The sequence below is a fragment of the Protopterus annectens genome, chromosome 6.part1, assembly GCF_019279795.1.
Source record: "Protopterus annectens isolate FY-2018-M chromosome 6.part1, PAN1.0, whole genome shotgun sequence".
In the NCBI taxonomy this organism is placed as follows: Eukaryota; Metazoa; Chordata; order Ceratodontiformes; family Protopteridae; genus Protopterus; species Protopterus annectens.
This window is the reverse complement of record NC_056738.1, coordinates 355,889,883-355,906,229: the sequence shown is the minus strand read 5'-3', so window position 1 is coordinate 355,906,229 and position 16,347 is coordinate 355,889,883. Positions and strand designations below refer to the sequence as shown.

At 42.4% G+C, this 16,347-nt stretch overlaps 1 protein-coding gene across 1 annotated transcript in view; it reads left to right on the top strand.

Moving 5' to 3' along the window:
• Positions 1-16,347, top strand: part of ATG2A (autophagy related 2A) — a 2,853,001-nt gene that overhangs the window by 2,256,344 nt on the left and 580,310 nt on the right. Inside the window, exon 30 of the mRNA XM_044075772.1 lies at positions 3,681-3,895. Coding sequence (XP_043931707.1) covers positions 3,681-3,895 — 215 coding nt within the window. The remainder of the gene's footprint in view (positions 1-3,680; positions 3,896-16,347) is intronic.

The following is a 16,347-nucleotide window of genomic DNA, read 5'->3' as shown; positions in this document are numbered from 1 at the left end:
ACAAGATCAGCCATTGCTCGCTCCCAACTTCTATCCACCCTACTCTGTGCATCTCCCATTCTGACTAATCTCAACAAAACTGAACTAAGCAAAATGGAAGCCTGCTATAACAGAATTGCCTGCTGTGCTGCAAATTGCTCATATAAAACTCATCACTGTACTGCTTTGAGACAGCTCCACTGGCTTGAACTGCCCAACCTCCTAACCTACAGTCAGCTCTGCCTCAGTCATTCGATCTGTTACCTCCCCAGCAAGTGTCCTGCCCTCAAAAACCTAGTACATCACTCAGCCAAAAGGCCTCTTAGATCATCAAGCAAACTACTCCTAGAAGTCAACAATAGCTTTGGAGATGCGCTATATAGTAGTTCAGTGGCAAAAAATGGAACTCTGTCCCCACTAGCATTCAAAACACATCATCCAAAGCCTCCTTTAAAGATCTCATCAGGCAACATCTCAAGCAAAGTTGGCAGTGCCATGATTGCTCCCCAGGCTAGTGAAAGAGGATAAGGTATACATACTAAGTCTAGAGTACTTGATAATAGTTTTCAATCTTACTCACAAACACTGGCTAATCTACACGGTATGTACTGTACCTGTGTAGTATGTATGTATTCTACCTATGTTCCAAATTTCAGCTGTACACCACAAATCTATTAATTACCTTTATTTTTAAATTATTTTTTGTTTGTTTGTTCTCTCCTCTGTAACTGTTGATGTGCTGCATACCACTGTATAAACATGTCTTTTGTAATTTGTGTGTATACTGATCATGTCTAAATAACTAAATGTATCTGTAATTTTTCTCTGTGGAGCTTTTATCCCCGGGCCTCTGCTAAAAAAGGGCCTTTTCGGCTCAGTCAGAAATCCCCGGTTAACAAATGTAAAATAAAATAAAATTTCACATGGACCTAGATGGGAAAATATCTCAAGAGAGACTAGGTTGCTGAAGTAATGTACGATATTTGGTATGGAGGATGTAAATTCGGTTGTAGGAACTCAAACAGAATAATTGGGCTAGACTATACATATATCTTATCAGCATGTGTATTTAATTGAAAGTCTCGAAACGCATCCAATTAATATTTTGGATCACGCACCAATAAACAAGAAGATAATAATTCAGTATAATGAGGTAAAAAATAAGACACTAGTGCTTTTTTCTACTCACCTGTTAAAAAGACAGGAATTTAATGAATTGTTATTGGAAATAACCCAAGAATTATTATGAAAGATGGACATTTCTCCAGAAAGGGCAGCTAGTGAGTGGCAAAAATGAAAATGGAGTTTAATAACAGGGTAGAAATAAAATCAAGAGAAAAACATGACTAAGAAGTAATACAATTTAGAGGGTTGCACTGGTTAAAGTATTTTAGAATAACGTGAATTTCACAGAACAAGAGAAGGGGCAACTGAAGAATGCTAAATGAAAATAAGGGAGTATTTGGATAATATGCATTATTTTTGAAAGGTTGCTGTTAAGCAGCCATTTCTTTTTAGAAAATAAGAGTCAGAAAGCTTGTAGCACAGTGACTTGGGCAACAGAAAGTAAAAAAAATATTGTCAAGCATAGGGGGCCTATGACAAGAAAAATAGTAAGATTATCTGTAGAAGTATTAGAGATACTTTGGTAATTTTATGAAAATGTTTATAAAACAGGAATGTGGAATCCAAGAAAAGGCATAGATGGAAATATTTATAAAATATTTAATTGTGCTTGACTGCAGGACAATGATGCTCATCTGTTAAACAGCTGAGATTGGAAGAGATGAGATAAAACAGTAATGTATTATCAGTCATCAGGGAAGTCTCCAGAACAGATGATATTCCTGTGGAAGTTGGGAAGTTGGGATTTAGAAAGTGATAAAGATCAGGAAGGTTGTGTTTAACATTATTGTAAAAGTGAGTAAATGTCTGCATCTTGGAAGAAAGTTACCCAAAGAAGATAAATATTTTCAGACTCCATTTCATATAGACCCATTTCAGTTTTAAAATTAGTTATAAAGTGTTTACATCGGTCCTACCCAAGAGAACAACAAAGGTGTTGTCAAACATGATAGATATGGATTAATGTGGTTTTATGTTTTTTAATAGAACAGTGTTGGTCCAGAGTGTAAGAAAATGCCACTTTTATTAGTGGGCATTGATGCACAGAAAGCATTTGTCAGTCAGCTAAGATTTTATGATCAGGGCAATGAAAGCATTTGCATTCCCTGATATAATAATAGGGTTAATTATAAGGCTATATGAAGGGTCTGAGGCAAGAATTGAAATGGGTGGTATCGCTCATTCATTTCTAACAGAAATAATAAGATGGTGTGGGGTTTCGTTCAGATGCTTTAAATACATAGAAACACATCAGGATGGATAGCAGCATCTTTAAATATGAACAAACTAACAGACAGAGTTTATATACATGCATGTTCACATCTCGGCAGCTAACTACAAAACGACAGTCATTCTCACACGTGCTCAGTATTTATGCCCTAGTGCAAGCCCTTGGATAGCTTCTTAAAGTTATATACACACTCATTGATCTACAGGTGGGTTCCTCTCCGACAAGCTATATTTAAACAGAGGAACAAGGCAGAGGTGTCCTCTTTCCCTTATTATTTGCTTTATATTTAGAGCCATTGTCAAAGAAAATAGAGACTTCCAAATTCAATGATATAAATGTTATGGTAAGAAGAAAAGTTATCTTTATATGTAGATGAAATCCAGAAAATAACATTTTGGTGCTGTGGAACATTTTGAGACAATTTTAAGCATTTTTCAGGATGTAAAATTAATAAGATAAAACAAAGGCTATGCCAGTAATTTCTATACCCTCACAAGAATTGGTTCAGCAATACTCATATTTATGGAGGCATAAGATGAAGTATTTTGGTGTCTGGAGTAAGCAGAGGTCAGAGAATGTTTGCTGAGGTAAATATCAAATGCTGGAGGAGTGATAGGAAAAAGAGAGGTAACTGGGATCATGATTTTGGGGAGTTTAATAAGTTTTCAGATTTTGAAAATTCCCTACACTGTACTTTGCCACAAATGTTGAAAGAGCCAATGTCAGTAACTAAGGAAATTATTATTTTGAGCTGAGACACAACATCTGATCTGACTTAAAAATGATAAGGCCTTAAAAAGTTTAATGGTATTGACTGCCAAAAAAGCAACTACTAGAAAATCAAAATCTAAAGTAATTGTAATTGAAGTACTGAATATTGTAAAGAAGATAAAAGACCTGGAGGTGGGAGCTTTAGAAAAGGGAGGAGCAATTTCCATAAAAATGCATGGAATTTGTGGGAGCAGTACATGCTGAATAATGTTCAGGATGAGGAATGAGGTTTTAAGAGGAGGCTGGAATAACCAGTTTATGTGATGTTGGAGCAGATGATAATTGTTAAAAATAAAATGCGTGAAAATAATGAAAATGTCACTATGGTTTGTTTTATTTTCCTTAGTGTATCTGTACTTATGTCATTATGTAATTAGTGATTTAAAAAATATGTTAAAAAAAGACCAAAATGCTGTATTTTGCGCTCCACAGTCATTTTTGACCACTTATCTTTAAATCATTAATACATAAGTACATTACACCTACAGTTCAATATTTGACATTGACAGATGCTTTCTTTCACTCCAAGTACACTTAGAAAATGAACATGCATGTTGCATTTGGTTCTTCACAGGTGAGATGATATTATTGCGCCAGAACTCCCCAGTGTCAGTTTATCTGTTCCCTGGTGAAAATCGTACAGCAGAAAGACGTCATGCTGAGCCTTTAAATTCTGGTGCTACCATGGATGGACTGGATTCCTTTCCATCAGATGGCAGTGAAGTGGAAAGTGACTCAACAGATAATGATGACTTCTGCATTTTAGATGCTCCTGGCATGGGCATACCTGTAAGTGTTTTATGGCTCTATGTGCTTGTTGATTGCTGCTGGTTTAGACTGTTAGAAAATGATGTTATATTTGTAATTAGATTTTCAGAAATATGCTTAAATTGTCTTTGCTTGAATTAAATATATTAGAGATCTGTCTTTAAAAGTGTAAATTTCTGACTAATTTTGGCACGCATATTCCTAAAATTCTAAGGCTATCAAAAACGTTAGTACAAAGTGGTCTTTATTCCAAGTGTTTATGACCTAGTCTTACTAAACTTAATTCCCCAAGTTATCCTTCTAATAAGCCGTTATATTGTGGATAAGTTGTACCAAATGCCTAGAAGGAAGGTATAATTTTCCAGTCTGTAGGGGTGGCACCCTGCAAAATTAGACAGTTGCAGATCAGTACCCAAGCTTTAACCCTCTTCAGGGGTGCTCATTATTTGCACAGGTTTGGTCATCTGGTTCTAAAATTCCTCATTTTTGGAGATTTAATGTAGCTTTCATAAAGGCTGTAGTGCATACACTGCTTTTTTTTTCCCTCTTTGAAACACTCAGCAAAGGACTAAATGAAAGTTGTATAGGAACAGCTTTATTTGTAGACACCATCCTCTTTATACTTAGAGGCAGTAATTATGGAAGTCAGAATAACTTGGTTTAGGAATTCCTTAACAGATTGCGTTACTTAACAGTGGCAATTGGGAGCATTCCCTTTCTGAACCCTTCCCAGCCAACCAAAGTTAATCTCAAGGGCCAGTTCTCTGATGTCTTCCATTCACTGGTCTGAATGCCTACATTCTGTTTGCTGGATGTTCTTCGTGTTTCACTGTTGCAGTCATCACCTGTGGGTTATCCCTGCTGTGGTAGCCCTCGGCCTGCCCGAATACCAGAGTCAGTTTTTTTCTGCGTCTGCTGCTGTCGCTTGCTGCCTGACATCAGGTCGTCAGTGCTATAAAGGAAGGCAGCTGATGCCATTACATCAGTCTTTCTTGCCATGGAGCCCGCAGAAGAAGCAGTTTGCAAGTGTGCGGTCGCTACCAGAGTTTGAATTTCAGCTGAAAACGTCTAAAGCTAAGTACCCCATTGGGGATCCTTTTTTCTTGCACTAACCAATGTCTGAAAAAGTTAACAATTGTCTCTCATGTGTAAAGCAAATACCACACCGAGACTTCCATTCAAACTGCGTTACATGTTTATGCCCAGACCACGACATCCCCTGTTGCCGGTTATTTGCCTTCTTTAAACACGAGAACCATTCGTCGTAGAGCTCTTATTGTAGCCAGGTATTTTCGTCGTCCATCTTCGCATTCTGAAATGGTGTCCATCAGCCAGCAATCCGTAGACATTCTGAAAAAACGTAAGGGTAAAGATAGAGACAGACCACACAAGGCTAAGCCTTCTGATGACTCTACAGCTAAGCATGTCGTCAGTTCTCCGGAATTCAGTGAGGCACCTTTGCAGCCCCTGATGCCCGATTCAGTACCTTCGCAGGCCTCTACTAAGACCCTTTTGGAGTGCGGTATGCCACAGAAATCTTCATCTTCCGAGCCTTTGGTTGTCTCTGCCTTGGTTGGGTCTGGAGCCGCGACGCAGGCACTGACTTCCGAGAAGGTTTCTCGCACTACCGAATCTAGACAAAAAACGACATCTTCTCCTCCGACTACCATTTCCCTCAGACCGATGGATACTCTTAGGCCTAGAGACAAGGCCACTCCTAGGAAATTACCTGTAGCCACTAGTTTACTCCTGCTCCACCACCCCAAGCTCAAATGCTTAAAATGGTGGAGGATTTTGTCACCCTTATCAGGGGTAGTCAGGCCACACCTTCTAAAAGGAAAAGAGACCTTTCTCCTGAAATACTGACAGAACAAGATTCTGAGGAGTCTGATTATTCCGATTTTTAAGAGGAACAACAACCTCTGACTGCTTATGAGGATTCAGATGCAGAAGAATCCATTCCTTCTGCCTCTCTACCAGAAGATCTTTCATTTGGGGAAAGCCTTCACACCTTCAGGGAACATTTCCACTGGGGAATCCCAGGACTTCCCTCAGTCTAAGAAAAGACTAAGAGAGTTTCTAGGCCTGCCCCAACACAGACCCTTGGCCATCCCTCCAATCTTAGAGGTGGTTGATGTTGTCTTCTATGAATCCAACTTAACTCTTGACGCCCTCCCACCTGCTCCCAGAAAACCTGATGAGTATTACAGAGTACTGGATTTTCAAAAATACCTGTCCAGAAATCCTGCTGCATACCCGGAGGCCATTACACAAGGACCAAAAGGAGCTAAGGTTAGTTCTGCAAAGAATCCTATTCCTTCTGACAAGGACTCCAGAGCTCTGGACAGATGGGGTAAAAAAGTATACACTCTGCAACATTAGCTATCAGAGCACTCAACTGTCAGTTCCACATGTTAAAATATCAACAACACACTTTGGAACTATTAAAACAAAGGATTTCAACCTTTACTGACTGTGCCAATTCGAAAGAGTTAGCAGATTTACTGCACTCTACTTGTCAAGTGGCTAAACACTCATTACACTGTGGATATGACACCCTAGAAGCCTCAAGCAGGGCAGCAATGTCAGGATCTGTCATTAGGAGACATGCATGGTTGAAGGAACAACCTCTCCCTGATCATGTCAAATCTAAATTACTTGATGCACCCTTGGATAAGGACCGCTTGTTTCGAGTAAAAGCAGAAGAGGTGCTTAAAAAGATGGAAGACAAAGCAGAATCTATGCAAACAGGAAAAGATTTCCTTCAGGTACAACCTGCTAGGTTCAGCAGGAATTTCCCTCAAAACACTGGTCCTTTCCTGCACCTAGCAGACATGGGCAAGGTAAGCCCCACAGGGACTGACCACCCAGACTCCTATCCCAGGGACAGCAGAGAACCAAACAGTGGACCACTTCCACTCCAAAGGCAGGGAGTTCTAAGCCATCCCTCTATGGCAGAAATTCTCAATGATTCCTTCTCCCCCTCTGCCACCTTTTCACTCACCAAAAACTAGGAGGAAGGCTCTCCCACTGCAAAGAAAATTGGCTTTCTTTAACAAAGGACCAATGGATCTTAAAGATAATTTTTCAGGGATACAAATTCTCTTTCAACAAACTCCCAATTCTAAGAGGGTACCCAGACTTACCTCCAAATCAGTGAGCAGAGGCATTGAAACAAGTCCAACCTCTCCGATCCCGAGGGGCAGTAGAACCTGTCCCCTCAGATCAGTCAGGCAAAGGCTTTTATTCCAGACTATTCCTTGTTCCCAGAAAAGAGGGCACTCGGCACCCCATCCTGGATCTATCCATTCTAAACACTTTCCTGGTGGTCCCCAAATTCAAAGTGCTAACTTTGCAGCAGCTGTTGCCTATGCTGACAAAAAATGCCTGGTTAGTTACCCTATGTCTAAAAGATGCCTACCTCCACATCCCCATAAGGGAATCCTGCAGGAAATTTCTCCGCCTCAGAGCAGGCTCACAACACTTTCAGTTCTCTGCACTACCCTTTGGCTTATCTACTGCTCCCAGGGTATTCACCAAATGCTTAGCCCCAGCCATAGCCTTTTGCAGACATAAAAACGTACAAATTTACCCTTATCTGGATGACTGCCTCATTCAGGCCGATTGCAAAGAAAAGCTCCTCACGGACCTCCTCTTTGTGAAAACCCCCTAACCTCCTTAGGGTACACCATCAACAAGAAGAAATCAAGGCAAACACCCTCCAGGAAGATCATTTTCTTGGGAGCACTGCTGGACACAGCATCCCAAATGGCCTTTCTATCCCCAGAAAAGCAGAGCTTCCTGCCTCTGTATTTTACCCAGCTGGCTTCCAGAAGTCACCTCACTGCAAGGAAGTTCCTGCAAGCCTTGGGGTACATGGCATCTTGCATCCTTCTAATTCCTCTGGCCAGGCTTCACATGAGAAAACTTCAGTGGTACCTAAACAACCTTAGGTGTCAGCACTTTCCACCTCTCTCTCTGATCCCCTGTATAAAAGCCGAGTTTCTCTGGTGAGCAGGGACCTGTGCACAGAACAAGGGTCTTTCCTTCACCATCCGCCCAACCAGGCAAACCTTTACCACCTACAACTCAGACATAGATAAGCTTGGGGTGCTCACCTAGAAGGTAGGTGCACCCAAGGTCTTTGGGATGCCCACCACTTTCCCTTACACATCAACCAGAAGGAAATTATGGCAGTACAAATGTCTGTGATGTCCTTCAAACCCCATCTCAAGCCAGGGGTTCTCCTTATCAAAACAGACAACACCACAATAATGTGGTACATCAACAAACAGGGAGGGACCCAATCTTACCCTCTGTGCAGGCTAGCCATGAACCTCTGGCTGACCGCCTCTTCCATGAGACTACACCTGATAGGTCAATACCTACCAGGGATCAACAACACCCTGGCAGACAACTTAAGCAGAAACTTACTGGACCCCCACTAATGGCAGCTCCACAGAAAACCTTTTTACAAATCACTCAGACGTGGGGAACTCCGGAGGTGGATCTCTTTGCTTCGCATCTCAACCATCAGCTGAAAAAATTCTATACCAGGGAGTGTCACCACCTAGCATGGAAGGTTGATGTCTTGCCTTCCCCTTGGTCACCCTCTTTGTGTATGCATTCCCTCCTCTGCCTCTTATTCCCAAGGTACTGATCAAAATAAGGGAGGAGAGGTCAAAGGCCATCCTGATTGCTCCAGATTGTACCAGACAACCTTGGTACCCCTTACTGTGCAGCCTGACCTTACAGCCTCCCAGGCAGCTTCCCCTGATCTCAGACCTCTTAACTCAGAGGTGTATGTATGTGTGTGTGTGTGTGTGTGTGTGTGTGTGTGTGTGTGTGTGTGTGTGTGTGTGTGTGTGTGTGTGTGTGTGTGTGTGTCTGTGTGTGTGTGTGTGTGTGTGTGTGTGTGTGTGTGTGTGTGATGCTGCACCCAGACTTGCAGACTCTCAAACTATCAGCATGGCTAATACTCTAAAGGCAAACAAGGGGCCTTTGTTAAGCAAACAGGTCCTAGACATTATCACAGAGGCCAGAAGGACCAGCACCAGAAAATCTTACACAAGAAAATGGAAAAGATTCTGCTCCTGGAGCCAGTCCAGAGGGGGCAATACCTCACAACCTTCCATACCTCTTATCCTGGACTACCTAGCTGAGCTCCATAATAGTGGCTCTCCTTCTCCTCTATTAAAATCCATGCCTCAGCCATTTCAGCTAATTTTGATACAGAACAGCCCCTGTTCACCCATCCTTTGATTAAACAATTCCTCAGAGGGGCTTCTAATATCAGACCTCCCAGAAGGCCACACACTCCAGCCTGGGACCTGAATTACATTTTGTAAAAACTAACTTTACCACCCTTCGAACCTGCTGCAGAACTAAGATACCTCTCCTGGAAGACTGCTTTGTTCCTAGCTATCATCTTAGCCAGAAGGGTTTCAGAACTTCAGGCACTAATGGCCATTGAGCCCTTCATCATCTTCCATGCAGACAGGGTCTCCCTGAGGACTAATCCGTCCTTTGTCTAAGGTGGTATCTAATGTAACTCTCAACCGGGCCATACATCTACCCACCTTCTTTCCTAACCTTCAAAACAAGGGGGAAAGAATTCTGCACTCACTAGACATGCACAGACAGCTCAGATACTATCTGGACCGTACAAAACCCTTCAGGAAAACAGACTACTTGTCAGCTTTGCCCCAGGGGCAGAGGGGAAGCCCATTTCCAAGTAGATATCACACTGTATCCATTTCTGCTACAGATTGCATGGGAACCCCCCCCCCAACCTTTACTAGAAAGGCTCACCCAGACTCTGCTACACTTTGCTCTGATGGAAAGGTTAGTTTGCTTTTTATTTGTTGTATTACTTTATTTCCTTTTTCTATTTTAAATACTGTGGTTTGTTTTATTTACCTTGTGTTTTACTTGTATTCTGCTTTAACTGCATATTAAAACTTAAAAAGAAACCACAGCTTTGTCTCTCGTGAGTCAGGCAGAAATTAATAAAGGTCAGTAGAACAGTTAGAAACTAAACTTTCTATTTAAGGGGTAAAATAAAACATTTCAGAGCTTTACTAGTAAGGCTCACCCAGAGTCTGCTACACTTTGCTGTGAGGGAAAGGTTAGTTTGCTTTTTATTTGTTGTATTACTTTATTGCATTTTTCTATTTTGAATGCTGTGATTTGTTTTATTTACCTTGTGTTTTACTTGTATTCTGCTTTTAACTGCATATTAAAACTTGAAAATAGACTACAGCTCTGTCTTTTTTGAGTCAGGCAGATTTTTTTTCCCACCTGGTCACTGTAGTGTTGTTGAACACCACTGTCTTTCTAGTTGCCTTCCCCTTATGTTAATTGGACCATATATCTCATTTCCTTTCTGTTTTTACTGGCTTGAGTGAGTAAGCACAAAATTGTCATTTTGTGAAATCACTCCCCTTCAACTACTTAAATTTATTGGCCATTCTACTGTATTCCATAGTGCCAGAATACAAAAGTGACCACCCCCTTTTAATCTGTCTTGCTGTTTTAAAAATAGTGACTCTCCACTAAAACTTAACTTTTTAGACAGGTAAAACTTAAGTTACCTACTTTCACATCTAACTCCTCTAGTGCACACTGCAGTGTTTAGGATAAACCTTTTTTTTTTCATCTTAAATTTAAGCATCCCTGTGACTAGCACTTGCTTTAATGCCTGCTGGAAAAGACTAGGAAGTATTAAACTGATACAAGCACTCAACTTTCCTTGTTAATAAGGAGAAATTAATTGTAGCCACTAAACAGCCTATAATTGCAAAGTACCTTGCTAATGTAAGGAAAAACAGCTCTTGTACTTTACAAAAAAAAAAAAGCACCAAACCAGGCATGTCCAAGGGTCAGCTTACCATGATTTCTCCTGTCCACCTGGTGAATCTGGGCATACTGTGGCAATGCAGCAATCGCCTCATGTACATAGACAACCCTGTCCTCCTACCACCCAACACTACAACCTGCGAGAGATGCACTTACATAGCCAAACTGGAAGCAAAGCTCTCTCCACCCAAGATTGTGCTAGACAGTCAAGAGGAGAAAGTTAACACCCGCACTACACCTCAAGCAACACATAGCCCTTCTAAACCCAAGCCTCCAACACCCACACATAGCAGTACTAAACCCACATATGTGGAGGCCCTTAACAGTAACCTACCCAAGCAACAAGGACCTCTGAAGTTAAAACGCAAACAAACACCGACAACCAAAGTGTCACATAGCTCACAACACCAGTGTGCCACCCAACAACAGCCCCTAAGGCAAGACAACATACCCAACACTTTAGTCATAGGTGACTCTATAGTCAGGCACACTGATGTCCCACTCACGCTGCTAAACAAGGATAAAATTACAGTCAGCTGCCTGTCAGGTGCCAGGATCTGCCACATAACGCATGCACTCAAGTCACTCCACAACAAGTACAAATATGACTCTGTCATTGTCCATGTTGGAGTGAATGACTTGAGACAAACCTCCCTGGACTACATGAAAAGAGACATGGAAGAGCTCTCGGATCATGTGGCCCAGGCATGTGTGACCCTAGCCCTGAGTAGCATCGTGCCTTTGCCCAGAATGACACCACAGTATAAGGACAAAATGATTGACTTCAGCAATTGGCTAAGCTTTTGGTGTCATTCAAAGGGTATCCAGTATCTGTCTGCCTGGGACGACATGATCGACAGACCATGATGTTTTGCCAGAGATGGTCTGCACCTGTCGCCCCTGGGATTTAGGCTACTGGCTACGGCTCTTGCCACCCCTATAGTGCCTTTTTTAGGCAAAGTTCAAAGGACAAAACCACCACCGTAACAGGTACAAGCATGCAAAATCTGAAGGTAATGCTACTCGGTGCTAGAAGTCTAAACCTCAAAATGCACTCTCTCGAGGCACTCCTAAAAATGGAGAACATCGATATCTGTGCAGTAACTGGTGGCTGAATAGTGTGCTAAGAGTTGTAGCCTGGTATTGCAGGGCTGCTTCAGAGAGCACCCCTGCAATACCAGGCTACAACTCTTATCACACTTTCGGCCACCAAACCAGGACCGAAACACTAAAGGTGGAGTAGTGTCCATATTCACCAAGGGTATTCACACCTCTAGGCTAGTTGCCCAACACAATGCTTTTGAAATTCTCCTGGTACAGCTAACACTAGGTAAGACTGCAATCCAAATTGTAGCTTGCTACAGATCCCCCACCATGCCCCAAGATTCTCACTACACCTTTCTAAACATACTGGAAAATATTAAGATACAACCAAACACCTTAATACTGGGTGATTTCAACTACCGTGCCATTAACTGGGAAAACTACTCATGTACCAGTACCTTTGCCCAGTGGTTCTTGGAATTCATAAATTCCAAAGCTCTGGATCAACTAATCCTTGGTCCCACCAGGGGCTCCAGTATTCTAGACCTGGTCATTACCAACATGGGAAATCGATGTCCCACACCTGTGGTCACCCCCTCGTTGGTCAGGTCTCACGATAAGCTATTCATCCTTGACATCCACATCCCAACCCCACCCCCCAGTAAGGAAACTTCCATAAAAAACTTCTCGAAAGCTAACTTCATGCTACTCAAGTCAGAAGTGACAAACTTCATGGCACCCATGCAGATGGGACCTGAAAGTTCGACTGCTGAATCCTACATTAAGGATCTGTACGAGAACATCCACTCATGCATGAATCATGCCATCCCCAATAGAACCAAGACGCTCTCGTCCAAAAACAGGAAGCCAATCTGGCGGCCTCTTGCCATAAACTTTACAACAAAAGGAAGAAACTGTTGCAGAAAAGAGGAAAATCTCAGGATGCAAAAAACTCCCTTACCAGCCTTAGTAAGAAGCTGAGATCCCTCATAAAATCCTCCTGAGCTAGTTACAAAAATAAAATTGCCAAAGATTCCAAAGACAACAACAAGGCAATCTATAGCTATATCAAGAATCTAAATGGCAATGCTCAGATCTGCTTTGAGCTACAACAGAATGGCATTAAATATACTGATCCCAAGGATATTGCCAATATCCTGGCAGATCGATTCAGTGCAAACTTCACCCCCCCTTAGCCCCTAAAGGGCCCATCTCACTACCGAAAGATTGCCAAATTCTGGTAATAACATCCACACAGGTAAAAAATGCACTTTCCATAGCTAAGAATACAGCATCCATGGGACCATACGACATCCCAGACTGTGTACTACATGAACTACAAAATGAACTGGCACCTCACCTAAGTGTCATCTTTAATCATAGCCTCACCTCAGGCTTCATGCCCTCTGAGTGGCGCACAGCTACAGTTATCCCACTCTATAAGGGGGGATCCATCTTGGATCCCAGGAACTACCACCCCATCAGTCTGACGAGCCTGATCTGCAAGGCCATGGAATGCTTTATCATGGAACTTATAAACAAAGACATTGGCAACCTTCAAACACTGGACCCCACGCAGTTTGGGTTCGTGAAGGGCCGATCTTGTCTCCTGAACTTGATTGACTTCTTTGAATCAGTCTCCAGAGCTGTGGACAAGGGTAAGGTGATGCACACAGCCTATCTGGACCTCACCAAGGCCTTCGACACCATCCCCCACTCTGGAATTATAGATGGGTTGCCAACTGGCTTACTGACAGAACCCACACTGTAAACGTAGCTGACTCCAAATCCAGCTTCAGACAAGTGACAAGTGGAGTACCTCAGGGTTCTGGGACCACTCTTGTTTGGCATCTACTTCTCTGAAGTACAGGCCAACACTAAGGGAATCTGGCTAACAAAGTTCACAGATGACTGCAAACTGAGAGCCATTATTGAATCCCCAAATGATGTGGATATTCTACAAAAGGGCCTTACAGAAGCAGATGCTTGATGCCAGAGCCACGGGCTCAAGCTCATTGCCAAGAAATGTGTAGTTATCCCCTTTGGGAAAAAACATGTACCCGTGAATTACCACATAGGTGGCAGTACACTAAACACCGAAAGTGTGATAAGAGACTTACTTAGGGACACAGGTGGACAGTGGTCTCACCTTCGATAACCACATTGCCACAACAGTCAGGAAGTCCTTCTGTGTGGCACACCTCATTACTAAGGGCTTTTCATTCAGAAAAAAGGAGGTCATTGTCCCACTGTACTCATCCCTCATTAGACCCATTATAGAATACAATGCCCTGTTTGGTATGTACCTCTCAAGACATCTGCAACAACTGGAAAAGCAGCAGAAATACTTCACTAAAAGAGTCACGGGCCTAAAGCAGATGCCCTATGCTTACTGCCTAAAAAAGCTCATCCTGTACTCTGTCGCATATTGTCTACTCAGAGACAATCTCTGCTTAACATACAAGGCCATGTCAAACCCAGAGCTGTTGGACATGCTGTACTTAAAGAAATCCCAATCCCTCAGAGACACACACTCCAGGGATCTAAACCTTGTCATCACAATGAATAAAACATGCTGGAGGGATAGGTTTCTGACACAGAGACTCTTCTGAAATAGACTACCCATACATGTCAAGCAGAGCGCCTCTTTGGCCCTCTTCAAAAGGAACCTTGATGTTTGGATGGGAGATAGGAAATTCACCCTGGGGATCACGTCCATCACCCTGCTAGACAGGGGTCTAAGGAAGTAAATACTGTGGGAAGAAATAGCCAGGGAATTGTTATGTCTAGGCTTGTATAGGCCCTAGGGCCGATAGCCTAGTACCAGCCTATGAACCTATAACTCTATTTGAACCCATTCCACTAAGGCAGCCTCCACTTCCACAGCATTGCTTAGAGAAGCTGCCACCTGGACTTCTGCCCATACCTTTACCAAGCATTACTGCCTACCTCCATTTTCTAAGGCTAGGGCAGGGTTTGCCTCTGCAGTTCTGCAGGGCATGCTGACCCTTTCCTAGGTCTCTTACTAATCCTGCCACCCCTCTCCTCAGTTTTGGGAATCCTCCCACAGGCAATGACTGCAACAGTGAATCACGAAGAACATAGTGCAGTTGCATACACTTACCATAAATGTAGATGTTCGAGTGTATTCACTGTTGCAGTCCTGGTTTCCCACCCTTCTTCCCCGTTATATCTTCTTTCTTTAGGGAGACATAAGTTTCTAATGGTGACTTTTAGCTACCAGGACCACCTTTACCATATTTACTTGGGCCTCTGACTGGTTATCTGTTTTTGATCTAAGTGAACATCCATCTTCAGTGTCAGTGGTGAGGGTTCAGGCTCCTTGATTACTGGCCCAGAGTGGAGACATCACAACCTGGATCCACTTACTGTGGTTGTTCCTTTAGTTCTCTCTTATTTGTCTGAATTGCTCAATGCTAGTTTGGCCTATCATTCTATTAAGGCTGACTTATCAGCTACCTCTGTTTGTCTGTTTTTATCTCATCCTTTAGCTCTAGATTTGAAGCTAAACATTTCTTAAAGGGGCCATTCATATTAGGCCACCCACTAAGCCTATTCCTCCTTCTTGGGATCTTAATTTTGTTTTGGAGAAGTTGACTGAGAGTCTTTTTGAGCCTGCTGCTTCAGCTTCCTTGCTTCTGATATGTTCTTTTGTTGGCCCTTACTTCTGCCAGATGGAGGTCTGAGTTTCCAGCCCTTATGGCTTGTCGTCCTTTTTTGGTGTTTCATAAGGACAGGGTGTCCTTGCATATTAATCCTTTTTTTATGCCCAGGGTGGTTAATGAGTTGGCACTTACCAGTCTGTTGATTTGCCTATTTTTTTCCCCTGTCCACAATCTGCCAATTAGAGGGTGCTGCATACTTTGAATGTGCATAGACAACTCAGAGTTTATTTTGGATAAGACTAAGTCTGTTAGAAAATCTGATCAGTTTGTTTCTTTTCATCCTAGGTCACTAGGTTTAGCTGTATCCAAGCAAACTATTTCTTCTTGGATCTCAATGGCTATTTTTTGTTATAGTTTTCATAGTAAGAGCCTTCCTTCTTCTGTAAAGGCTCATTCTTCTACAGCTGCGGCTTCTTCTGGTGCTTTTTTTCAATGGGTTGGATACTAACTCTATTCTTGAAGTAGCAACCTGGACTTTTGTGCATACTTTTACCAAGCACTACAAATTGGATATAATCTCCAGAGCTAGAGCAGGTTTTGCTAAGGCCATTCTTCATGGCTTCCTAGAGGGCTCTGCTGGTCCTTTTTCCTCCCAAGTTTTTTCTTGGGTTTGGCACTCTCCCAGATGTAAAGAATACTGCAACCAGTGAATGGAAGGTCATAGTACAGATGTGTAAAATATTGCCATAACAGTAGATGTCCTTTCCTTCACTGTTGCAGTATTGACTCTGTCCCTTCTCCCCGTAGTCCATTTCCCTCCTGGATGTACTGGTACCTCTTGGTTTTCCTTGGACTGGTGTTCCTACTGGGGCAGTCATTTTTGAGGATGGTACTTCCGGATGTCACCTTTATGCCCTACAATATGCAAAGAGCATATGTGTAATG